Source organism: Dermacentor andersoni, chromosome 5 (assembly GCF_023375885.2).
Source record: "Dermacentor andersoni chromosome 5, qqDerAnde1_hic_scaffold, whole genome shotgun sequence".
Taxonomy (NCBI): domain Eukaryota; kingdom Metazoa; phylum Arthropoda; class Arachnida; order Ixodida; family Ixodidae; genus Dermacentor; species Dermacentor andersoni.
Window position 1 is genome coordinate 76806874 of NC_092818.1, and position 25511 is coordinate 76832384.

Sequence of the window (25511 nt, forward strand, 5' to 3'; positions counted from 1 at the left end):
CAAGAACTCGTTCCAGGCGAAGGCGAGCCCATATATACCTGCCTGCAGCCTCGCCTACGCACGGACAGACACACGTGCATGACACAGCGGAGCTATATAGCCAACGTGTCTTTCTCTTTCTTTTTCTCGCAGTCACAGGCAGAGCAGCATAATTCCGCGGCCGTCGGAGTTGCCGATTTTTCTCTTCCGCGCTATTATGCACGTTCCGCGAGCGCTTCTACTCATTTTCGAAAAACGACGGCCAATTTTGAAAGCGCTCTCGAGAACATGAACTACGCGGCAAGCGTGCACGAGCAACCTCTCTCGGAGATATATGTACCTTTCTCTTGGCGCGATATCGCGCTTTTCTTTTTTCTTTCTTCTTTTTTTCTGTCTGTCTTCGAAGTCTCGGATACGTTTGCGCCGCTTCGGTGAACCACCGGCTAAAGGCTAAGCTCCGATCTGATTTGTTACTCGACTTTCTCTGTAATCTTTTCTTTTTTATTATTTCTGCAGCCACCTTTATTTCGTCGCCGTCAATGTCGCACTGCGGCGCGCTTTAACCCAGCAGGCAACAGTATTTATCACACCGGAATCGCGCTGCGACCTGAATGACTAAAAAAGAAAGAAAGAAACAAACGAAAAAGGAAGCAAGGAATTAAGTAAAGGGAAAGGGAGAAAGATAATTCTTCCATACCCAAAGATATGGTGCACAGAAAAACGTCTCGCGTGTACAGGCGGTGCTGAACAAAGCGAATTAACGTGTACCCTTCGTACGGGGCTGCAAAAATATATAAATAAACGCGCTACAGGGAAGGAAAAAAAAAGGAAACAGGCTTCGACGAAAGACAATTTCGAGCCGCTGTGTTTGGCTTTTGTTCGTACGACGACAGGCGCTTCGGTGTCAGCCGCCTGTTGGGAAAAAAAAAAAAGAAAGAGGGAGAGAGAAAGGTAAAGAAAATATCAGGACACGGACAGCGGTGATTGAAGAAGACGAGAAAATTGCGAATGAAGACAAAATGCAATGAACGATAAGGACTGAGCTAGAGAGACACATCTGCAAGCGTGGTGCCAAAGAGAATGGCAAGTAAAGAGATAAACGCGACCGGGGAGATTGTCAGTGAGAGATGCGTCTTGGAAACCGAAACAGCGGCAGCCATTGTGCGTGCGTGCGTGTGTGTGTGCGTTCAGAAGGGAGAGAAAGTGAGGACAGGTCTTGTGGGGGCTCTACGGTGAGCGAGGGTTAAGCAACCGAGGTAAAAAGACAATAACGAATGTTCTCTGAGAAAGAGCGGAGATGCGGGAGAAGGACGCTTATTAATAGCTGCGTGCAAGCGCTGAAAGCTCCCCGCTTTATACACGCCGTGGAACGGTGCGTGAGTGAATAAATAGAAGCGCAGATATCGAAGCCGACTGAACGAAAAGCGACGCCGTGTATATACATATACGTCGGTATAGAACTAGAGGTATATATAAGTATATATATATATATGTACTGTCAGAGGCTACTATCAGAGGCTCTCAAGTAAGTAAATATAAACCGAGCGCCGCAACCTTTGTCAAGCAACTCACGCGAAAGGAGGCGCTGGGCGTCGACTGTATAGCGAGACTTTGGAAATGGATGACGAATGCGCGAAAAAAAAAAAAAAAAAAGGAAGCGAGAAAAAAGAAGGGGGAAATAAGAGGCTAAGAACGTTCGGGAGGGAGGAGTAAAAGGAACGAGTATAATAGATTGAAATTGGAAGCGGCATTAGTTTTGACTTATGGTGTTTCAGGGAAGCGAGGGAATCTCTGTCCGTATATACATACCACGATCGGAATACTTAAGTTTCCGGCGGCTCTATGGGTTTTTGTGCCTCGAGCACTTTGTCAGCTCACTTCTACCTCCTTCTGGCGCCTAGTTTTGCGTTATATAGCTTGCAGGCGAAGTCAGTGCCTTTGTGTGCATTAATTCTCCGTCGCCGAACGAGTACAGGGCTAGAAATTCGGGGCTGCAGCATGCGCGAACGCCAACATAGAATTTTTATGCTTTTTTCCCCTTTTTTTTTCATCCTATACGTTCAGTCTTCCACGTTCACGAAGGCAGATATCAAACCCGCTTACAAGGGGTTGTGGTTCCCGTATTTTGACGCCTTAGAATACCTGCGAAAGGTTCCGTTTACAAGCTACCGCATAACAAAAGTCATCTCACTATAAAACATGGCATTGCTGTATAATGCAGAAGAGATACTTATCAGATAACGAGAGACCAGGCAATGTACCATCTATAACTGTGTTTGTTTACATACCGTGGAAACCATCATTATCACTATCGTCGCCACTAACCAATGTTATGTCCGTGCAGGCCGAATTAGGCCAACTCCCTTGGCGGTTGGCAATCACCTCTGTCTTGTGGCATCGTACTCCATCTTATGCCTGTAAGCTTTGTAATCTCGTCACATATTTTAATACTCTGCAATCCGTGTTTCCTTTACCTTGCAACCCATTCTTGTTGCTCTCATGTAGGTGTACTGGTTATTTTCTCTGTGCTTGTGACGATTCTTCAAAGTCCGCATCTTCCTATTTATCTGCAGCTGTACAGTATGAGCTACACACGTTTACTGTCTAATTTCTATACTGCTGTCTTCATGTTTCTTCACGTTATGTTTATATTTTCCCGCACTATGTTTCGGTATAGCGGGGCGTGTGTGAACATAGTATGCAATAAAGGTACTGTCTCACTATTTTTCTTCAAATTTAAGCTCGCACTGAATTTTGTCTAATCATTTACCTGTGTGCTGCTCTGCTTTATTATGCGTGCTGTGTCCGAATCCGTGATAATGTGCAGTGCCAAAACCTCTTCCGAACAAAGCGGCTTTGTTGTGCCTAACCTGTGTTATAGCGTTGTAACGGGAATTACGCTGTATAGCAAAATAACGAAGTGAATTAATATTCGCAGTCCCTGCGCATTCTAACGTATTTTACGGACGTTTCTTTATGTACTCGTATGAATAAAACGTTTAAAAATTCTGCAGCTTATGGATAAATCAATAAGTCGGTTCTGAATGTTGCCGCAATAGGCAGCAAAAAAGGCATAGGGCGGTGAATATTCTTTTGTCAAATATTTTTGGCTCGGTCTCGCGAAACGTCACTCGCAGACGACATTCTCAGCCTACTGTGGAACCGTCGTGCTTGTTTATGCATGTATCCGCCAACTGTAAACGATTCCCAGAACACCACGGTTGCATTAACGCCGTTTCCTCAACTCGCGGAAGAAGAAAGCGGGGCTGTGACAGTTTTATGGTCTTGGTCACAAAGTGATGGATGAGCTGCGGGGATGACTCATTTGTTCCCGGGAAGTGAAATGGTGCTCCGTTATATCTGCATATGCTGTCTTGACGTTATCATTGTAAATTTTGTTTATTTACTAGTAGTATTTTCAACACGACGATTTCTCTTGGCGCAGTCCGCATTTCCTGGTGACATCTACTTCATTTCCTTTATCTACCCAGTTTTTTTTTTTTTTGTGATGCGTGTTGGGCTTTTATATGCCAATGTTTTGTCATCGCTTGCAACGCTTACTGCACCATGATGCCATTATATATGCATCCTGATGCTGGTGTGCTTTCAGAGTCAACGATCTCGATACCGAGAGGCTAACAGCTCTATTCTTAGCGCGCGCAGGGCGCACCCAGAATTCTGAAGCGCCAACTGCTCTTGCGTAGCCGCCTCGACGTCCACATAGTTGGCTCTTCGCCGAGATGGGTATCTGTAGCGAATCTCGCTAAACGGCTAACTAACACGATCTAATAACGTGAATAGTACTGTAAACGCCTCTGCAAGCAATTCGTTTCTACGCACACAAAGGACAGTTTTCCCACCCTTTGATAGTAAGGAAAGAGAGAGAGAGAGAAAAAAAAAACTGCCTCTTTGGTGGTACCAGCCCAAACGAACCCACTGCTTCCTCTCAGCGGCCTCTGCTAAAACATCCTCAAAGAAAAAAAAAGGGAAACAAAACAGGAAGACACGATAGCGCCTCGCCAGGAGAAAAGAGCCGACAGAAACAAAAGGCAGCGTGCGACCTTGTTTTACAAACGATGTTTACCGAACTCATTCCTTCTTTCCGGTTTCTCTCACTGAGCTCTTGTCCACATCCCATCACCCCTCAACGCTAACACACACGCACACACGGTCGGCCGGCCTGTCTTTTCTTTGCCCCATTTTACTTGGCAGTGCTTGCTCCCGCGTTCCTGGTTTCCTTCTTTCAGTGTTTGAGGAGCATCCTTTTCCGGGCATTATTTGCCTTTTGTCCTTGAGGGCGGGTGCCTCCCACAAAAACCGCGAACGTCATTCTTTTCCTCGGTCTCGCTCGGAAGGCTTTTCGCCCTCGTCATCACTTTCTCCTGCGGAGAGGCAACGCATGCTGCTAGATACGTATACAAAGTGCTGCGCGAGCAAGCGAGCGAGCGTGCGTGCGTCCACGTGCCCGGCATTTGCAGTGCTGCAGCCGCCCGCTGCGCGGCACGACAGGCACATACACAAGCGACGTCCGTCTCCCCGCTCGGCGACGCGTTTAGAAAAGCGCCTGCCTTTTTATGGACTCGTAAGCGAGTCACTTTCGAGGCGCTAAACTCTCCCGATCGCAGATTTACGGCGCGGTGTCGCTTTTCATCCGCTGCTCGTAAACTCACCATCACCACCGCCACCTCTCCCGCCCGCAGCTATGAAAGTGCCGTAAAACAGTCGACGCGTTTCGTCTTCGAAGCCCGCTTTGGGGAAGAGCGTGCGCGCGTTCTCGCGCCCATTCACTGCCATTCGCGAGAACCACACAGCGCGCCTGCGGCGGCGTTCGGCGGCCCCCACGCAGAACCGCGCGGCGCGGCGGCGAGGGTACAGGGCGGAGCGCGGGAGCGGCGCGTCGTGCAGCCGCCATTTTGGCGTCCTTCTTCGTCCCCGCGCCGTGTTCTTTCCTCCTCGCTCTCTTCGGTGGCTGAATCCGCGCTCTCGATTGGCTGCCGTGCCCCGCAGAGCTCTCTCTCTTTCTTCCAACCTCCTCTCACACTCTCGTGCCATCGCTATTCTTCCCGTTCTTTTTTGCTTTGCGCGACCCCGCTTGTGGGCCTCTGTTCCTTCGTCTGTGTTTCGCGCCTGTTTCTTTCGCGTTTGAAATTCCTCTCTGCCAGAAGAAAGCAGACTAAAATTCGCTCCGTCGTGCTTTCACTTTTTTTCTTCTTTTTGTCCGAATCTCCCTGCTCTCTTTTTTACTGGAACCCTTGCGCCATTGTGCGACTTTTATTTCACCTCGCTGTTCCGAGTTTTCGATATCCGTTCCCTTTCTCCGGGGCGTCCGTCTTATAAAGGGCACACACACACAAGACGGCAGTGTGGTTTGCAGTGTAAACTGAAAGCGCAGGCGTGGCATTACTCTTCGGCCCTTTGAAGTGTGCGCGTTTCGCTTGTTCCGTACCGGAAGGCAGCCCTGATCGATATATGGAGTGGCGATACGGCGATCGCTGTCGGTGACAAGTGGCCGGTTAGGACAGGCCTTTTCGGGAATCAATGAATTTTGGGAACAAAAAAAAAGTAAACTTGTTGTCTCGGAGGTGTCGTCCAGGGGGGGCACATCGGCGTCGCTTATAATAACATAGCGAATGAAGGTAACGATCGGGCTCTAACGGAACGTATTACATATAGCAATGTGGACTTGCTGGTCTGTAAACGGTCAGACCTACTGACTGACTGTCGCTGGCGGTGTATCCGAAACGCGCCAGCAGGGTAGTTTATATATGTGCTTCTTCTTGAATTGATAACTAAAAGAGGATGTATAGTGAAAATAGCAGGTTCTGACTGGTTCTCTTATTGTAGCCCGAAGCCAATGACCATCGTCTTTCCTGCGTCGATAAACAGAAGATTTGTGAGACGCAAAGGGTTTTCGGGAACACAAATTAGCAAGAATATGGCTGAAACCGCTCTATACTCTCCAAATTGCATCAACGCACACGGTAATGCATGAAAGTTTAAGCAGATTTAGATGTTAGGTCGGATCAAGATAGGGGTAGATTGCGAAAGAAAAAAGAGGAAGAGCTCGCGTGTCGAGCGTTGGCTGAATTTCAAGTGTTCAAAATGAGCCTGAACTCCTGATCCACCCCACTAAACGTCGTTTCGAATAGTAGACTGTAGCTTTTGCACGTGCAAACACCGCGGTTTAACTTTTAGCCGTTCTTGCGTCACCACACCCATGCAGCCCCGCTTGGAGAGTGTAACTTTCCACGAAGATGAACGAAGTTCGTATATCTTCGGGAACACTTGGAACAACCCCCCCCCCTCCCCCCCTCTTATAGAGCAAGCGTGGAATGTTGACGCTTGGTGCTGTGCGAAAGAAAAAAAATACGAAAGGACAATCGCAGTTACGCACACTTACCCCAAAAGAAGAAACGTGCTGAACGAAAAGACAAAGAGATTCAGAAGGGTGATAAAAACTGGGACAGATTTGGCCGCGCGCTGGGCTTTCACGCGTGACGTGTACGCATCCATGCATGCGTGGTCCTAGAAAGCAGCCAAATTTGTTTCTCTTCCGAGCCGTGGGTTCGCGACTCAGAAAAAAAAAAAAAAGAAATCTTTACCCTTGGGGGACGCTTGTGTAAGGCTGATAACCTTTCTTTCTGCTGCTGCTTCTTTTTCTTTTGTCTGTCTCTGTGCTACCTCGTGGCTCAGCGTATTGTTTTTGATGCTGAACTTAAGTCCCTGAGCAGTGAGCCGTTACGAACGCCGGCCCCCGCGAGAGGACGCGGAGAAAATGTTTTAAATATTTTGTGTCCGCCTTTAATACGGCATCTGCGGGTTGTTAATCTCCTTCTGTGAAGTATTGCTACGGAGGGAAATGCTCGGATGCGCGGGAAGGCACAACGAAACTTCACAGGCGCATGTGGGGACTACTGACTCACACAGCGTGTGTATATATAATATATACGCGATGGAAGGTGCTTGCTTTCCCCGACTTCGAAGCTCGTTGAGTTTGAAGGTTACGCGATAAGAAACCGGTGAGGGGATCGCGATGGCCATGAGGGCGTGAATTCCAAAAGAAACTTGAATGTCTAGCCTCAAACGTTCTTGCTGTGCCATCCGAGGACTTCTCTTTCACTTTTCCTGTTTTTGTTTCTTGTTCTCTTATTTTTTGTCGTGTCGAGAAGCTTGCTATACGCACGGCTCTGCGAACTTTCTTTCCTGAACCATTGGCGCTATTTATTAGCCTTTATTTCCTCGAAATGTGTTGCACCTACATGCCCGTTGGGCTCAAATATGAGAACGAAAAACATGAGTACAAGCGTCATCACAAGTCACCGAAACAACAAGCAAAATGGCAAAGTATACAAAACTAAAGGCCAAGAATAATTTTTTGTGTGTATATAGAACCAATGTATTGCTACCAGTAGCCGTGGTAACCATAGTAAGTGGTAACTGGTAGCATATGACATTATCCCATGTGGGCTCCTTCCGGCTTCCAAGGCCACGTGACATAATAGCCTCGGAAGCCTTCCATTCACATTTACTAGGGCTTTTTTTTTTCGTTGTTTCTTTTTATTTAAGAGAACACTTAGGATAAAAATAATTTGTACTGTATGCCTTAATTACCTTCCTAAAATGTAACAAAACAATCCACTCTTCCACAATAAACGAGGCTTTACCCCTTATGTAATACCCCCTAACCGGGGTCTTTAAGGTAATAAAGTGAAGTGAAGTGAAGAAGAAAGGATGCAAAAGCGAAAGGCAGGTGGCGAGGCCGGCTTGAAGTTATCGCACCAGCTTGTCGTTTCGTCACTATTTCGCGGTCTCTGCTCGGGCTTAGTCAACATTTTATCGGTAAAAAGCGGGCACATTGTGTTCTCCAAGAACCAAATACTGAATTTGGAAACTTTCAAGAACATTTACTAAGTCAAAACGGCCAATACACGAAGAGGTATACCTCGAAATTCCTGAAGTCAATCGGTTAACCCCCTTTCTTCTCGTTCTTACATAACGAGGGTCTCGAATCCGGCAACGTTGATGCTTTCAGGTAGCATGTGCGGGTTTATTGACCAGTTAGTTGCTTTCTTCCAGAAAGATCACGTGCTCGTGACGCCTGCGGCAGGGAAAATTTGCCAAATACGCCGCCAAGGTTTGTGAGTGGTGGCGCTGGCTAGCACTCCCAAGGTTAGTTCTATAGTAACACATAAATACCCAAGAAAGTGGATGGGCAAACCGCGCCGCGGTAGCGCAGTTGGTTAGAGCATCGCACGCGTAATGCGAAGACGTGGCATCGTTCCCCACCTGCGGCAAGTTGTTTTTTCCTCCACTTTCATTGCCGTTAATTTATCATTTCTTTAATTCAGTAAGTAAGTATATATATATATATATATACCGCCGTTGGGTTGGGGGCGGCAATATTAAAGTAATGAATACCTGGCTTTGGCTCTCGCTTTTAATAATCAACCTTTTACTGCAAAATTAACGAGCATAGGCTTTCGGAAGTATTTCTTAAGGAAACTAAGGAGAATCCTTTTTAGTGCTGCAGCGTAAAATAAAAGAAAAGAAAGAAAAAACAAAAGAACATGAGCTATGAGAGACGCCCCTGGGGAGTGTAGAGTAACTATGACCACCTGGAGCTAAATGTGGATGTTTGAATAGAAAAATACGTTATACAACTGGAACACCGATAAAGAATGATTCAACAGGGCACGCGTTGCGCGTGTCATCATTGCAAATATATGTGAACATAGAACGAGATGATTCCTTTCTTGTCCTGAATATTCATTTCAACGGCAAGAAATGAAGCCCTGAGCTTCATTTTTGTTTTGTTCGCGCTATCCAGATACCTTTCAAAACGGTGCTCATGAATTATAACAAAGCTGCAAACAGACTGTGTACGGAATACTGCGAGGTATAACAAAATTGTGGCTATATTATGAAAAAACGTTCATCATCGCTGGCATATGGGCTACTATACTCGTAGCTCCTCGATGCTATATATATATATATATATATATATATATATATATATATATATATATATATATATATATATATATATATATATATATGCAGGGTGTCCCGCATAAATTTCAGCATTGCCATCTGTCCCACATAACTTGAGCGAAGAATTTCAAAATGAAAAGGGCGTCGGAAGCGAATTGAACCGAACGCATACTATTCGCAATAGCCTATAGTAACTCAGACAATCTTTGTTTTCCCCATACCTCACTAATTAATTAAGTTTAGTTACCCAACTGTTTAATTATTGGCTGAGGACCCCAAGTATGATACGCAGATTTGTGGAGCACCTTCAGAAACCACCGATCGAGTTGTTTCCTTTACGATATCTCTCACGTTGTCGTTTTTTCCGGGTTGCAAAGAAAGCCCGCGAAATATGAAAAGAGCCACGTGACAGAGCGCTTGCGCAGGGGTATCGTGCTGCTCTCAAGCGTGCGTTCGGTGGACAAGGTCGGCTCCCGTCGGATGACGGCGAACATGAATGCTGCTAGCCGAGCGCTGCGGATGAAATAAAGAGCGCCCTGTCGTTTCCTCGTCGCGTCACGATGCAGCCGACCTCGTTCACCGAACGCACGCTTGAGAGCAGTACAATGATATGTGGGACACTTTGTGTGTGTGTGTATGTGTACACACACACACACACACACACACTTATATATATATATATATATATATTCGCAGTTTCTTTGTTGTAATGCCGGTACAATCAGTAACCACAAGCTTGACCTTCCTATGCCAGGATACGTCGTTGTACGAGGCAAATGACTCGCCTTAATGTGTTATTACGCCTTACTTTATTGATAGCTTTGCACGTGCTAATCTCAGCGCTCGAGGCGCATTAGTCACGAGACAGTTGGCGCTAAACGTCCGCACGTCGGTTTCCTCAATTTGTTTGGTTTCTTCCTACGTGCATTCGATGTAAGTTAGTTCGCACGACGGTCGCCCAAACGACCACCCGACTTGCGTGAGAATTAAAGGGTATAAGTATAGGAAGGGGGCGGCTTTCAGTAATTACCCGTCTCTCGATAGCCTTCCTGCGGCCTCTTAACAGCCCAATGACGTCCGAGTATCATTGCGTAGTGCGACCTTTGTGCGGATCTCGAAAGCCTGCGGTTTATTCGCATGCCTTTAATGCATTGGCAGGTTGGCGCTCGCAATGTTTGAGCTCTTGAAGGGATGCTTATTGCGCAGCATTCAGCGCGGTTGTCCATTGTAGGGACACAGCTGTCGCATTCTCTTGATCGATTGCGAAGGCGCCGCAACGGAATGGTGACGTCAAAACTGACGCAAGTGCCTGACGCGCGTCACAGTTAACAGCGACGTTGTGTTTCTTGCAGGAAAGATTACCGCGGCGTTTCCGACAGCAACGCGAACGTTCAAATCTATATATTGTATGATTGGCTACCGACCTACGTTTCCGGCGGCTTAGACTGCATGCACAGCTTGAAGTAGCAGTTATTGTAAGTTAATTGTTGCGCAAAAGGGTGCAAACCTGCATGTGCGACTTACTGCTTCAGCAATAGTGATTGCCGGCGAGTTATAGCATGCGAAACGCTCGGATATGCAAGACATCACTCGGAGGAACCTGTACGTGTTACATCACTCGTATACATATTTTCCACTCAAAATAGGAGATCCATGTCGATACGGGCAGCCAGAAGTGCTCCCCAATGGCGTATTGACGTGAGTCAGCACATCAAAAGAATGCTAAGAAGGGTACAAACAGCACCTTTTGAACGTAGCCAAGCATATGCCGAGCAGGCCTTGGAGGAGGGGATACACACACACACACACACACACACACACACACACACACACACACACACACACACACACACACACACACACACACGCACACGCACACGCACACGCACACACACGCACGCACGCACGCACGCACGCACGCACTTAACACAACAGCTATTGTGAAGCAAGCAACAGGATGTGACGGTTTCAACGAATGTCCAACTCCCTCGCATAACGCAATCGGTCATAAAGTCCTCGAAATATTCCAAAACAAATATCTCGGCTGCATAAATACCAGTTAGGTGCGGAATGGGGAGGATGCCAAAGCTGTACAGGTTAAAAACGAACGGCACCTTTGCTTGCGCGATGATGATGGCGATGATATATGGGGTTTTATGGCGCAAGGGCAAACCTTTGCTTGCGTAAATGGCACCTTGGCTCAGGTTACCTAGACATTTTTGCATGCTGCTGTAAATTATATTTCATGTTGCTACGTTTAGTGAATTTTTCTTTCCGAACTGACTTTTCTTCCTTTTACTTTTTTTTACATCTCCTAACTTGGTGCACAAGGCTTGTTTCGTCTCCCCATCTTTCCCGTGACCGCGTTCTATAGGCGTACACGCTCTATAGGCGTACACGCTCTTACAATTCAACTCTTTCGAACGCATCCGTCTCGTCTGGCACGACTCATCCCAGGAAGTATAGCTCACGCCCCACAAACGAGACAAAAGCGCGCCCCCAAGAAGATAGTCGGCTTGTGGGGCTCACGGATCGCGTGCTAATGTTAGACGGAAGTGGAGCATCCATCTCTGCAAATCAGCTATACTCTGTCTCCCTGCTACAGTCCTTTTTTTTCCTCACCCATTTTTTCTTTTTCCGACTATTTTCCGAGTTTCTTCGTGTAAGTTTCTGTTTTACTTTCTTTTTCGGGCGTTTCAGACAGCCATGCGTCATTTAGCGGTGCCGGAATACGCTAGCGGATAACTCCGCTCTGTCGGGAAATACACATTCCGCGCTACGAGAGATGAAACACTCATCACGAGCCAAATCCAGGATTACACAGGCAGCTCGCGACGTCTAAATAAAGGCTATACATATATAAAAGAAAGGGTCGTAGGATGAATATGAGAGAGGCAGAAAAAGTGCGCCTGAGTACGCGAAATACTATCCACTACAGCGGCGTGAGTCGCAAACTAAGTAAAAAGAGAGGAAAAGAAAGCACGACAAGAGAAAGCAGAGCCATCCTAAGCCACGGGCGTGGTGGAGACTTATAAAAAAAAAAAAAGAGAGAGAAAGAGAGAGAGGATGAGCGCATATGCTGGAACCCTTTCGCGGTTGGCGGAGCTTCAGTTCGGGGCCGGTAATATATCATCTTGCGAACGCATTTTATCCTGCTGCGACGTGCGTCGCGCAGGTCCGCCGCTGCCTCTTGGGGAAGTGGGACGTAACGTTCGTGGTTTCCATTGATGAGAATGTAATGGCGCTGGCTCCCGCAGCCGTCGCTCCTGCTTTCTCTGGAAGGGCGCGAAGGCATTTGCGGCCGGTCTGCGCTCCGTCGGGGATGCTTCACCGTAGACGCACGTGCATTGCGTGGCTGGCTGCATGTGCACCGTTTCTCACCCCCGTTTCCTTCTTTTCCCAACTTCCAACCCCTTGCTTTACGTTATCCAAGTCGAATTATGAGATCGAGTATTCCAGGAATCTGAAATTTGTTCTCCCGTATTGCGGGACTGCTTAAACTTTTTTCGCGAAAAAGAAAGGTGGGGCGTTGCTCAGGGGATCTGGAGTGAGTGTGAAATTATTAAATTTAGGATGAGAAATGTGGAAAGAACCAAAAATATCAAGCCCACATGGTGTCACTTCGTGTTATATTTGTATTTTTTTGCCGGTCCCTTTCTTCTTAAGTCTACGTAAAAAATATATATATTCCATAACATCTTTCGAGCACAAACTTCACCGTAAGTGGCGTAACTTCAGAGCTGCCATGGGAACGCTTACAAATGAGCTTTAAATGCGCTTCCTTTATTGTAGGATAGGGAAAGAAAGAAAGAAAGAAAGAAAGAAAAGAAAGAAGCACACACAGAATGCTTTTGCAAAGCTCGGTTCCCTACTTTTCGGCAATCTGTGGCAGAATTCACGTAGCTTTTCGTTGGTAAGTGCTCTTTGCCATTGTCAGGCTGCCGTCACAAATATGTCCAGTACGAGGATTCAGCCGGATTTCACGTTTACAAACAATTCTAGCGTATTCTAGCGGTTTCTGTAAATATTGGCCCTTTGTCCCTATTCACTAAGATTACTTACGCTGGAATTGTTTCCAATAGCTTATTCCAGCCAATCCTGATGCTGGACATATTGTAAAGAAAAGCGGTTAGCCAATAGTGAAGAACTTATGCATGAAAAGCTTCGTGAATTCAGACGCAGATTATTGCCCGAGGAGTTCATTAAACTCAACCATACTGACGACAGGGCAGCTTCTCGTAAATTCTCTGAGCAAGTTGTCGTCCTCCAAGAAGGAAAAAAACGCAGAAACACAAAGAACGCAAAAAACGCACACAATCCACAGCTACCATGCAGCTGTTCTACAGCTACAGAGTAACCGCAGAACATTCGTTCTAAGAACAGGCTGCAGGGGATATATCTGGGCTTGAATTCACAATACAATGGGACCAAATTGACAACACTTTGCGATCGTGAGTGCTCTTTACCATTGGCTGGCCACCTGCGCTAATCATATGTCCAGCCCCACGATTGGCTAAACTTGGCTTTTACGAACTCTTCTGGTGTAAGGAGGTCCTTGCGAATACGGGCCCTGGTCACTGTTCTTAAAACAGTTTACAGCCGATCATGGTGCTGGACATATAATCAGCGGAGGTCGCCGGTCAGTGGCAAACAGTACATTGGGATAAAAAGCTTCGTGAATTCGGCCCCAGAGGCATAGTTCGTCTTGATGCGATGACGCTGATAATTGTTCTATGCGTCCAAGTACCATGAACACGTGCGAATGCAATGCCGAATGCAAGATCCTGCTCGATTAATCAACGTATTACGTAAACCGGAGACCCAAGTACTAGACGGCTCAAACGGCCTGCGCTTGCATCAATCCCGTGCAGATTATACGTTCTTGCCACGGTAACTTAGCTTCATAAAGGCGCACAGTTGGACATCTAAACAAGTGATGAGTGCCGTGCTGGTTTTTATGTTTTCGTTACGCTTTGTCAGATTAAAGGTAACGGCATTCTAAGCAAAGTTGTGTAATACGTGTCACAGCATGATGACTGCTCAGTCGTCACGCTGTGTGATATGTATTACGCAACGTCTGCTTTAAAAGAAGAAAATTTCTCTCATAAATATTACTTTACGCGATGTTACATGCTGACTTTGCGCGGAAGAATGAAAACATCAAAATCATGTGTGTCTGTTTCGATTTTAGAGCAAGAATGAGATTTTACAGTAAGTACTACATTTATAATTACCGTGGTAGCAGTGCACGAGCCTTCTAGAAGATGCGCTAACGCACTGAATGACAGATATCTGCAGTGAACATGGCCTCCGAGATTACCAGCGTTCAAATCTCGGGGGCCACGAGCATAGCTCGCCTCTCACCATCAAGAGCGCTTGCAGCAGCCATGCAACGAGAACGACGGAGTCGCCGTTGCCGGTGCGTGGGATATCGTGCGATCCCCGTGTGAGTCTTCTGGCTCTCAGCGACAAAAGAAGCAGGCCTTGTCGCTTACACCGAGGCCTCGTATACCCGCTCGAGGCCATGAAATTAAGACAGTGTGATTCCAAGAAGGCCGCCATACTTCTGCTATAGGGTCCCTCTTCGATACAATGCGTATATGTCGTATATAGTTCCCAAGAATTTCCGCATATAGCACACACACACTGCATCTGGTAAAGAAGGACAAAGGAGCCGTATCTGTATTACTGGGGCACTCATCGTCAGCGACGTCGAAGCTTATTCCTTTTTTTTTCAATTTTTTGTTATGGTTGGTGGGCGTACGGAGCTAAAGATCGAGCGAAACAAAAGGTCCTGCTTCGTGACGTGTTGCGTTCATCTTCCGTTATATTTTTCTGCGGATCGCCGGCGCAATTTATCTCGTGCCCACCCCAGGCCTTCATTTTGCTTCGTTTCTTTATTCTCGCCAGGGCAGGGAGCGATATTAAAGTTTTCGGTGTCCAGCGCCGCGAAGCGGTGCACTACGCGCACGAGCGCTGCCTTCACCCGGCCGGGTTTCATCGTCGCCCGAGGGGCCGGGTTTTTCCTCCCGGCAACGGGGCCGATCCTTCACAAAGCCTCCGGGGAATGCAAGATTAATCTTGCCGATCGAATCTCAATGGAACGTTTCTCTTTCTTTCTTTCTTTCTTTCTTTCTTTCTTTCTTTCTTTCTTTCTTTCTTTCTTTCTTTCTTTCTTTCTTTCTTTCTTTCTTTCTTTCTCTCTTTCTTTCTTTCTTTCTTTCTTTCTTTCTTTCTTTCTTTCTTCCTTTCTCTCTTTCTTTCTTTCTGTTCTTCGTCGCTTCCCATTTTCTTCCAATCTGAATTAATTTTTTTTCCTCGTGTCGCACGCAGCTTCATCCCCAAGTCGCCGAATATTCCAAGCTGTTGTCTCTTGTTTTTCTGATTTCTTATCTCCGTTGCCTCCGTTTGTCTGTCTTGAACCTCGAATTAAGGTTTTTTTTTTTTTTTGTCATAGCTACACTGTACCGCATAAGTTATGCAGCAGGGCAACTTTTATTCTTTCTGAGCTTCTGTTAAGCCGAAAGAGAAATTGCTGCGATTTGTCTCCTTATTTAACGATGTCCATATGCAGTGCTCTCGGACAATGCCCTTTTAGTGTTAGTTCTCGTCAAATTCAGCTTGTATTTCTCCATATACTGAATCACTTCTTGTTTTTACTGCGACGGCAGCAAGAACGGCATGGCATTGCCATCGACTCCAGCCATAAGTGTTGCGGGAGCCCGTGCACAGTTTTAACAGGAGACTACGCAGACAGAAAAATTGATTTTAAGATTTCTAGTCCCTTTCCAGAAAAAGAAAAAGAAAGCAGTGGAGTTTACGCACTTCGAATGGTATGCTTTCCGTTGCTCCACAAGTTCGGTCTTTAAATAACGCTACATATACAGACCCTTTAATTCTGCGTATATGGCTGAATTTAAATTTAAATTATAGTCTGGGTTTTGCGCGCCAAAACTACGGTCTAATTATGAGGCACGCCGCAGTGGGCGACTCCGGAATAATTTTTCTCCAGCCGTGCAACGAAATAGCTCACTAGACTATACTGCGGCAGCTTGTATACTATATATATATATATAGATGAGATATATAGATGAGATGAGTCTTGAGATGAACGCGCGCCCGCATGCTGCTGAGCTATATCGTGCAACAGGCGCCCTTGACAACTTGCGCGGTGACCTTGTGCGTCTCGCATAGACATCGAGAGTCGCGACGTCTGTGCACGCTTATTTCAGAGAATGGTGCAAGCAATACGCAGTATAACTTACGAAGACGACGTTGTAGCGTATCGCGAAGGTATTTTTGAGAATTATATGGCGCCTTTATTCGAAGTATACGAGCAAGCGAGCAAGCCATGGCAAGTCAGCAAGCGAGCAAGTTAGCTGTGCACATGTCCTTTGTGAGAGCTTGCCGCTGTGGCAGTATACGAGAGCCCGAGAAATCGCATGAAGCCTGCTTCTTTTCTTCACGTCAGCGATTTTCTTACGCACTTACGTAAGACGAATTGGGTATACTTATGCTTCTACATCGTGTTGATCCGATGAAACGTCTTCCACTTAGTTGATAATTCTGTGCTGTATACTCTTATGTTACATGATTGAGCGGTTCTGCAGCTGAGAAAGGTTCGCCATATAAAGAGAGGGCGAAGGTTATGAGGTGACCTGCTTCATGAAGTGCCACTTGTGGCAGGTTTTCAGAACACAACAACAAATGCTTGTGCCGAGGGAATAAACGGCGTGTTCAGTATTGTTCGGTGGTCTGCCAAGATGAGCAAACTGATATGTCTTTGATGGCGCCATGTATATATTTTTTGTTATTTTGTTAATTATGGTAGGTATGTTAGTTATCTGCGCGTAAAAACAAACGAGAAGACATCGCTGTAATTTAGCCGTATACCAGTTGTAACGACAGCATACCTTTGCGGAACTTCCACTCGCACACGTAACAGTGTGTACCTTATTGTACAGCGTTGAGGCAATCGCAGCTCGTGACGGCAATCGGCGCAATAAGCGAGACGATCACTTCGCTGATAGCCTGTCAAAGAAAGTACTTAGGCTACCTACAGAAGCTTTGCTAGTATGCAAGCCTTGACCCAGTATATCAACAAACAACAAGCTTCCTCCCCCTGTGGGCATTTCCCACATTCTCCTTCATGCAGGACTCGTCGGTAAAGAAGACAGGCGGAAAATCAAGCCTATATATATAAGATTGCGCCAACGATTCTCTTCAAACTGCAGGTGAAGACAAAGTATACAACTGTATAAACGATGGCGCACGCTCGCCACGCTCGCTCGCTCATCTTCTTGGTGGTATCTCTCTGTTTACACAAGGACGTAAGCGCAAGTATTGGAAAAGAAGCACTCGCAACCAAGTGACGACGCGAGCGAGCGTCGGAATGAGAGAAATTCGAGCTCTCGCAACGCGTCCATTCATTCTGGCTGACGAAACGTACCGGCGAAGATAGGTTATCTTGACTGAGTGCTAACAGGGTGCCCGGCGTGATGGATGCGTTTCGGGGAGTGTGCACGGCGCCTTGCGCGCCCACGTCCCGTTTCGGCTCGCCGGCAGCGCCTGACTCCTCGGCCTGCGATAGAAACAATCAGATCCGCGCCCCGGAAAACGGATCGCTTCTACTTTAGACCGGCCGCGTCCCTTTAGGCGACCTCCTCCCAAGCTCCCCTGCGGCCTTACCCGACACCCTCACCACCTTTTTTCACCTGTAATCTCTTCTCTACAGATACACCGATCTGCTTGAGTCTGACGCTCACTCGTATAGGCGTTTGATTTTATACCTTTGCTGGAGTTACGTGTAGCGCGGCACACGCTATTACGGTTACAGGTGGGTGCTATAGGTGTCAGTGGCCGATCCGTTTGTCCTCCCCTACATCAGGTACTGCCCCCTCGCCCTCTATCACTCTATCTGGCATTTCGTCTTCATTTCTGATGCTGCACGCATGACTACCGTCGCACAAGGTCGAGCGCGTGAGGCGCGGCGCGGCGCCTTTGCGAAGTGTTTACAATCTAGGCATTCCAGAAGGTATAGGTAGCGGCGGACCACGCTTTATTTAAGCGGGAGATCAACAGAAAGTAAATTAACAGCGGCGTTGTCAAGGTGCGATCCTGGGCCGAAACCGGCTTCTACTAAGTCATGCCGTGTCTTTTAATCCTGTCGCCCTGAAGAAGCATTCCTTCATTCCTAAGCGAGGATGTATACATGCTTTACGCCCGGGCTGTTTTCTACTGCTTCCGCTCGCGACTGGATTGAATTTTGTCTTGCATAAATATTGAGAAAGTTAGCATTTACAAGGCTGACGCAATAGCGTACGCATTTTCCCTTTTTTGCATTATTGCACGCATGGAGACATGGTATATAACGTACATGTTCACCGATTGCCGGCTTTCTCCTAAAGAAATATGACGTGTCCAAAATTTAAATTAAAAGCTCGCATACAGAGCCTTATTTGTATGCATGATGAGCCGCGACATAAGTTACGGCATAAGTTCAGCAGTAACGTGAGCCATTTTTCGTGTGCTTCGCGTTCATTGCTCGCTGCACATGTAGAAAGCTTGCATAAATACTCCATTCTTTCATATTATAATTAATAATATGCAGTTAGCCCACTGAACGTTTCCTGTTTCCTGTCTCGAGAGGCCTCGCTCTTGAAAAGTGAGGTCACCTTCGAAACATAATACAACATTTACGTCCTAGCAAGGCGCACGCAGCAGCGTCGCGTCAATCACGACGCCTGGATAACCTTGGATCTTCGCCACAGAAGCGCCTATGCTAAACGTCCGTGAAAACACTGCCGTCTCGATAGAGGACCAACAATAACGCGCCACGCATAGAAATACCTTCGCCGTCACCCACCATTCGCAAGTGGCCGATGCCAATCAGTTTGCGCGGTTTTCCGGGCGCAAGGTTGTTGGCTTGCGGCGAAGACCAGTCATATTTCGGCGCCCGCCTCCCCGCGCCGCTCTCCTTCAAAAATATGATTGGTGAGCACGGTGCGCCCGCCTCGGAGATGTTTACTCGCCTCCGCGCGGCCTCATAGGCCAGTTTGTTTCTGCTTTCGCTTGCGTGTCGGTCATCCATCATAACTGCGAACTTTTCCTGACAACCCGCCAGACTGGTTAGCGCCGCCGCCTTCTTTCTCTCTTCTCTTTTTCTATCGCTGCCTCTTGCTTTTCTTGGCCCTGGGCGTCGCTTCTCATTGGCGGGGTTTTTCTCGATCTGTCAAAATCGGAGAAACTCCTGACAAGTGGTCGAACGTGCCTCGTTTCTCTCGGTACCCTCCTCCTCCTCCTTACGCCTGGTCTTCACCGCTTTCTCTTGTTTGACCTTCAGTTCCCGTTCTACGCCTTGCCGTGGCCAACCAGCGTTGGCGCGAAGGGGGTGGGGCACGGGATGGCTTGAAGCCTGGAGAGCTGCTTGGCGTTGTCGTTCTCCGCTTCCGTTTCTTGGCGCAGTCGAGGCTGATCGAGTGGGCATCGACGCGTCGGCGCGCTCCTCGCACGCTTCCGTCTTCGTTTTCCTGTCGACGGGGTGAACGAGGGATCGAGAGAGGGCGCGAACGCTCTCTCCCTTCCAGCGTTTGTTCTTCTCTCGATAACTAGCGGAGCGGAAGACAAAATAGTTTAGCCCGACTTACTACTACTACTCAGCGGCTGCCGATTGCGAGACAGGGTGAGTCCCGGGGGACTCCGGCTGGCTTGGCGCGATGTGTGGCGCGAGACAAGAAGAAGAAACAAAAAAGAAAAATGAATGCTGGTGAACAGACAGGAAGGGAAGACAAGCGCCAGAGTGAAGCCCGGGATGAAAGGGGTGAAGGAAGCGGCGGAGGAGAGGGGAGTACACAGTGCGTAGAAAGGAAGCACCGTCGAAGGCCAGCAGCAGCAGCAGCCGTTGCCAAAGGGGGTGTGTGGGAGTATCTGTGTGGACCTGCCAGCGGCAGGCCCGTCGGCGCGAGTCTCCCTGAAAGGATTCCCGGAGGGTTGTGCTCCTTTCCTCGCGGCCCGATTTCTCGGCGTCGCACCTTCGGCAGCGCTGGCTACCCGAGCTCCTTCCCCTTCTCCCGAGCGGCTGCTTCTCCCCCTCCTTTTTTTCCGCCTCGGACGTTCTTTATTCCCGCCGCCACGTAGTTGCCGGGCAGCCGCGGCCCTCTTCGGCTTCCCCCTTTCTTTATCTGGACCGGCGAGACGGATGGGCTCCGCTGTCTTGCTGTCTTGCCCACGCATGCACCGCTGGGTGCCTCGCCGCGAGGACCCGGCGCCCGCCTCTTCCTCGCTTCTTCCGATGCGCGTCTTTGTGGACGATGCCCGATGCCTGCTTCACCTCCCTCCTCCTCCCCTTTTCTGTGAGCTCCCGAAAGGAAATAAAAAAGAAATGGCTCCTCGTTAGGCCTAATGAGAGTTTATTGATCAGTTTGGAAACGCAGCCGGCGTTCTCCTTTTCTCGGCCCGTAGCCTCTCCTCCCTTTGCTTCCTGTACAGCATCGCGGCGCGTGTGTATATGCAGTGCTGCTGGTGTCCCGTGCTGCCGCCGAAGCGCGGGACACAGCGAGTAGCGGTCTCTGTAGGGGGCGAAGCTTTGGATGGATCTGCGGTGAAGGCTGCTTAGAGACAGTTGGAAGATTTATGGGGCAAATGAAGGGTAAAGGTGCGAGGAAGCGAACTTGCCATTGTTTAAGAATTTAGTTTTGTTTATAAACGGTATTGAATGAATAATATACGCAGGAAAGGCAGAAAAAATGGTGGTGCACCGATTCTTCAAAGATGATCAGCGACTTTAACGCTATTGGCAATGTATCTTATGGTTCCTGAGTAATGCTTGTTGATATGTTTGATATAATGATTGTTATGAATGCCGGCTCATGCCGAGTGTACCAAGTTAGCGTCAAATAGGTTCATTGAAGAGCGGCACATACACAGTAGCACATGCGCTGTGCTTCAAGCTTGCGCGAAAGAGGGTCATTGTAGAGCAACAAATACCCAGAGTCACGTATCTGGTGACCTAAGCTCTGACGTGAAACAGGTTCATTACAGAGCAGCTCATTCCCAGTGACACATACCCAGTGACTCAAGTTTACGTCAGAGAAGTCCATTGAAAAGTACCACATAACCAGAGGTACATACCCCGTGACCCAAGTCTGTCCGTAGGTGGCTGTGAACCCGGTTCCCTCAGCACAGCAGGTGCCCTGCCTATTTGACAATGGACTACCTAGTTACCTTAGGGGGTGGGAAAGAGGTCATAGGCGCGGTCATAAATATATGCAGACGTAGAGACATGACGAAAACTGGAGTAAGCTCCCAAGAAATGCTAATAGCATTAAAAAGTGGGCTTGGTGGAATGAGGCGTTATCTCCTTGAAAAGGACTGCTCATATTATCACCAACAGTATCATCATCGCCATCAACAGCAGCACTACGGGCATGGTCGTGTTCAAGAAGTGCACAGTGCTTGTCTATATAGATTGATTCATGTAATAAATACGTTTGGCATTGTTAAAGTTTCCGCGACGCATATGATTAACGATCGGAAATGGTTTCTCATCGTTTGGAGACGCTGACAAGATGGCGTCACCTCCTCTGCGGAAAAATTCACAAAGCCCTTCGCTCAGGTTTAGACTGCTCTTGATTGGACGACGGCTCGCACGTAAATGCAATATATATTCAGCTTTACACCTACCGCTGTCATCTTTGCGCCGCGCTGTTATCACGGTAATCAATAGAATGCATACTTTTAATAAAAGCAGCTGCCGTTCTGTTGAACTTAACGACTGCGTTAGTTTCTCTGTTTCGGTCGTCAAACAAATTTCCAGAGGAATTTTAAATGTGAGCTGATCGTGACTCCAGGCTTCATGTTATGACCTGTCATAACATGAAGGCGTAAATGAACATAAACTTCTCCTGCAAATTTTACTGCGCTTGACATCCTAACATGGCGAAGGATGACCCAACCATGCACCAACACGAACGCGGTAGCCTAGCAATATTGAGGTCAAGGTCACAGATCTTGACCTGAACTATAAGCGTTCGGGCCTCTATGAGACAGAGCTTAACCTTTATATCGAAAACCCTTAAGTTATTAGCTTACTCAGAGTGCACGCACGTTCCAAACTAACCATGCTCAGCTCCTATATGCCAACATTTCAGTGCATTTGAACTCATCTGTTCTTTTTGTCATGCTAGTCACTTCTTCGTAGGTAAGAATGTATTTTTTTTTCTTACTGTGATGTGAAAAGGAGCAGCCGTCACCATTACAGGATGACTAAATCTTTTTTATTTGCATTTCGATAAAACAAAAAAGGCGAGGAATGAAAGGTGAATGCACCTTTCGAGTCGAGAGACGTGGCTCATCGTACTGACTTTGTGGCGATGGTTGGTTTTTCCATGGAGCAACCTTCAACACTGAAGAATGTGCACTGAAGTGGTATAACGGGTATAGCTCAACGCGACGCGTAGAGATCACATTTGATCTCAGGACTGCAGGCAGCGAGTCTTTTGTGTACATTGCCTTTTATTCGTTGGTCAGTTTCATTCTCGTTTCGTTTGTGCTCGCCAACAATTCTCAGCTCTTGTGATTGTCTCTCCAATTATTTCTAATTCTGTAAAGACATATAAAAAACGTTCACGCTCAATGCGCCTGTTGCGACTTTAGTGTAAAGGACCGCCGAAGGCGATTTGTAGAAGTAATCGCTTGATTTTCTGTGGCACAAATCAAGAGTCAAAAAGCCGATGCATGTGAGCGCGGCCTCCGACACCTGGCAATAAAATAATAAAGCTGCCGCCTCAGCATTGCCCTTCATTACGTTATTAGCTGGGATGGCCTGACATGTGTTGTCTTATGTATATAGGCTGCAGAACACAGGCTGTATGCAACACGACGTGTGGATCGATGCGTTGACAATTCAGCCAAGTATGTTGTGTTCTCAATCGTGGCTTTCCAGTGTTCGCGGTGTACATTGTACATCCCGACATTAACCTAGTGTCTCTGTTTTGACAAGGGATGAACGTAAAACTCAGTATTGATAATTTTACCACGAAATCTAACGTGCAATGTATTGCATCTTTCCGTTAACTACGTTTAAGGAGATATTTTAATTTGCAGGCGGCGCCGGCTATTACTCCTCTTTGATTTGACAAATATATGCTAAATGATACGGTTCTTACAAGCAAAGGCGAATAAACAATACAGTGACAGTAATTCTATAATTCACACACACACAAAACAAGTATTGCGCAGTGTACGAATCGCAAATGTTTTTAACATATGAAAATTTATTGCTTTAGTGTATCCATTTTCCTCACAGTAAAATAAAAAGGAAATGTCTTTTTTTTTTCTTTGCTGGCAATGTGGCGAATGCATTAATAAGCATTTATTGCTGACTGACGGCTCCTAGGAGAAAGGACGTATTAAAAGTGCTTTTGCTCATTTTGACACAAATAAAAAGAAATTAAAAAAGTAATAGAAGAAGCCTAATGGCTCGCAATGCGAAAGCTACAATTCCTTTCGTTGTCCGATTGCTGCGCGCGTGCATCTTCGTTCCCACATCCATTTCAGGTTGTTCAGGAAGCCTCCGACAGATGGCGCCACGAGGTGCACGGGCTTTTTGCTTTTTTCGATCGCAAGGTAAGCGTGCGCGGTGGGCTGCCTCGCCAGGACCGGGTTTTCGTCGGAGTAAAGTCTTTACTGAGTTGAATGGGGGCGGAAAAAAAGAAGAAAGGAATTACGAAATAGCTTGCGCTTTAAGAAACTTCAAGTGAGCAGGCCTGCGCTCTTTGGAACTTTAGCACGAGTGGTGAATAAAAAGGGAACGTTCTTCCCCCCACTTTTATTTTTCTTTCACTCTAGCTTTTAAAGATTGCATTTCATTTACAGGAAATTTCGCTCTACTCTTTCTTTTTCTTAGTGAGCCTGTAGAACCAAATGAGCGCATAAGAGATTTCGTTAATTGTTTTCGATACATCCGGCTATTATATCACGTATGCACAAAGAAACAAGCGGATAAAAATGAATAATATAATGTTTAACCCAAATAATTAGGTATTCATACGCGGTGTTCGTTTGCTAGAGCAACTGCGACCATTGCGCTGATTGCATCAGCGCTGCTGTGAGAGTGACGGAGAAAAATATGGGTGTGGTGGTTGTAATTACGGTTTATTTTCCCGACATCTTCCACGATGGCGTACGCAGTCTTTAGCAACGACCAAAGAAGACCACGCAAGCGTTGGCTTCTTTCTGGCAAGGATTGGTGAAGTCAGTGGCCGTGCTAGCGGTGAAAGCCGATGTTGATTTGTTTCTCGAGCTTTCTATTCTCGGCATATGTAAGCTTCTCGGCACTTTAAAGTGATCCTCCTATAACGCCCGTGTCTGTCAACCTCCGCTTTGAACTTGCCGCTTTGGGAAAGCCACTATCCTCGTCCTGACGCATCCTCTGTATACCTGTAGAACTTGCTGTCGTCTTCGACGTCGTCGTCGTTGTTGTTATTGTTTACCTGATGCGCTATGACCCACTATAAACGAGCGAATTGACAAAGGGAAGATCGAAATACTTAGGAGAAATGAATTAAAGTGCATTTAGAAAGCGGTCAGAGTATCAAATCGCATGGTGCCAGATGAAATCTGAGACAAAATGAATCCCCCCCAAAAGAAGAAGGAAAAGCAATGCCGTGCTTTTAGTCACCGTCGCCTAACTTCTCGACAGAATGCCGCTGACTCTGGTCCTGTCTTGCTCACCTAAACTAAGTGGCTGGTCGCCCAGAGACTACTATTTCAAGGATCGCCAAGCCGTGTCTTCCCGTGCTGCACGCAGTGCCGTAGCCAGAATTTTTTTTTTCGTGGGGGTGGGGAGCCCGCATACTTACACAGACATTTTGAGGGGGGGGGGGGGGGGGGGCAGGGGCACGTGCCCGGTGTGCCCCCTCCCCCCTTCCTCCGGCTACGCCACTGGCTGCAGGGAGCTCTCTAGATGCAAATATACAACAACTCGCTCCGATGGGATTCGAGGCGTATAATAAGCCCTGCATGCACCCGCCTAAGTTGTGATTCACCACTGAGCCGCTGCGTCAGTAGGTTTGACGCTGGGATCAAGTCCGGTTCACCGCTTTGTTTAGCGGCAAACAAGAGGCCGTGAAGGCTTGGTTCCTTCCACGAGTGAGTGGTATATTTATGAAATACCGTCGCTGGGCCGCCGCCAGGACCGAATGTGCGAGCCGAGACGTGCTTCTCCTGGTCCCGGACGTCAACGAAGAACCGACGCCGCGTTCCTGTTGGCTGAACACGAGGCACGCGGTGCCGTATACTTCATCGCTGTAGTCATGCGTCAGCAAAGCTGGCTACGGTTGCTGCCTCTCCTGTCTCTTCCGGCAGCTTGAACTGTTTTGCAGCGGATGGCAACGGGCTTTGGGGTCTTGATCCGTTTAGGTTGTTCTCGGCCTTGGCTTGGAAATACTTTCCGTTTTTATTTTATTTATTTATTTCCTTTTTTTTTGCAGTCCAAGGATTTCGGTTCCGTAAGGAGCGTGTCTATTTGTGGAGCAAGGGCC

General features: G+C 47.3%; 1 protein-coding gene across 1 annotated transcript in view; it reads left to right on the top strand.

Annotated features, from left to right (window-relative positions):
• The window catches only part of LOC126530796 (uncharacterized), a 581130-nt gene that overhangs the window by 433100 nt on the left and 122519 nt on the right, over window positions 1-25511 (top strand). Inside the window, exons 7-8 of the mRNA XM_055070478.1 lie at window positions 2324-2396; window positions 23527-23595. Of these exons, the coding sequence (XP_054926453.1) occupies window positions 2324-2396; window positions 23527-23595 (142 nt within the window). The remainder of the gene's footprint in view (window positions 1-2323; window positions 2397-23526; window positions 23596-25511) is intronic.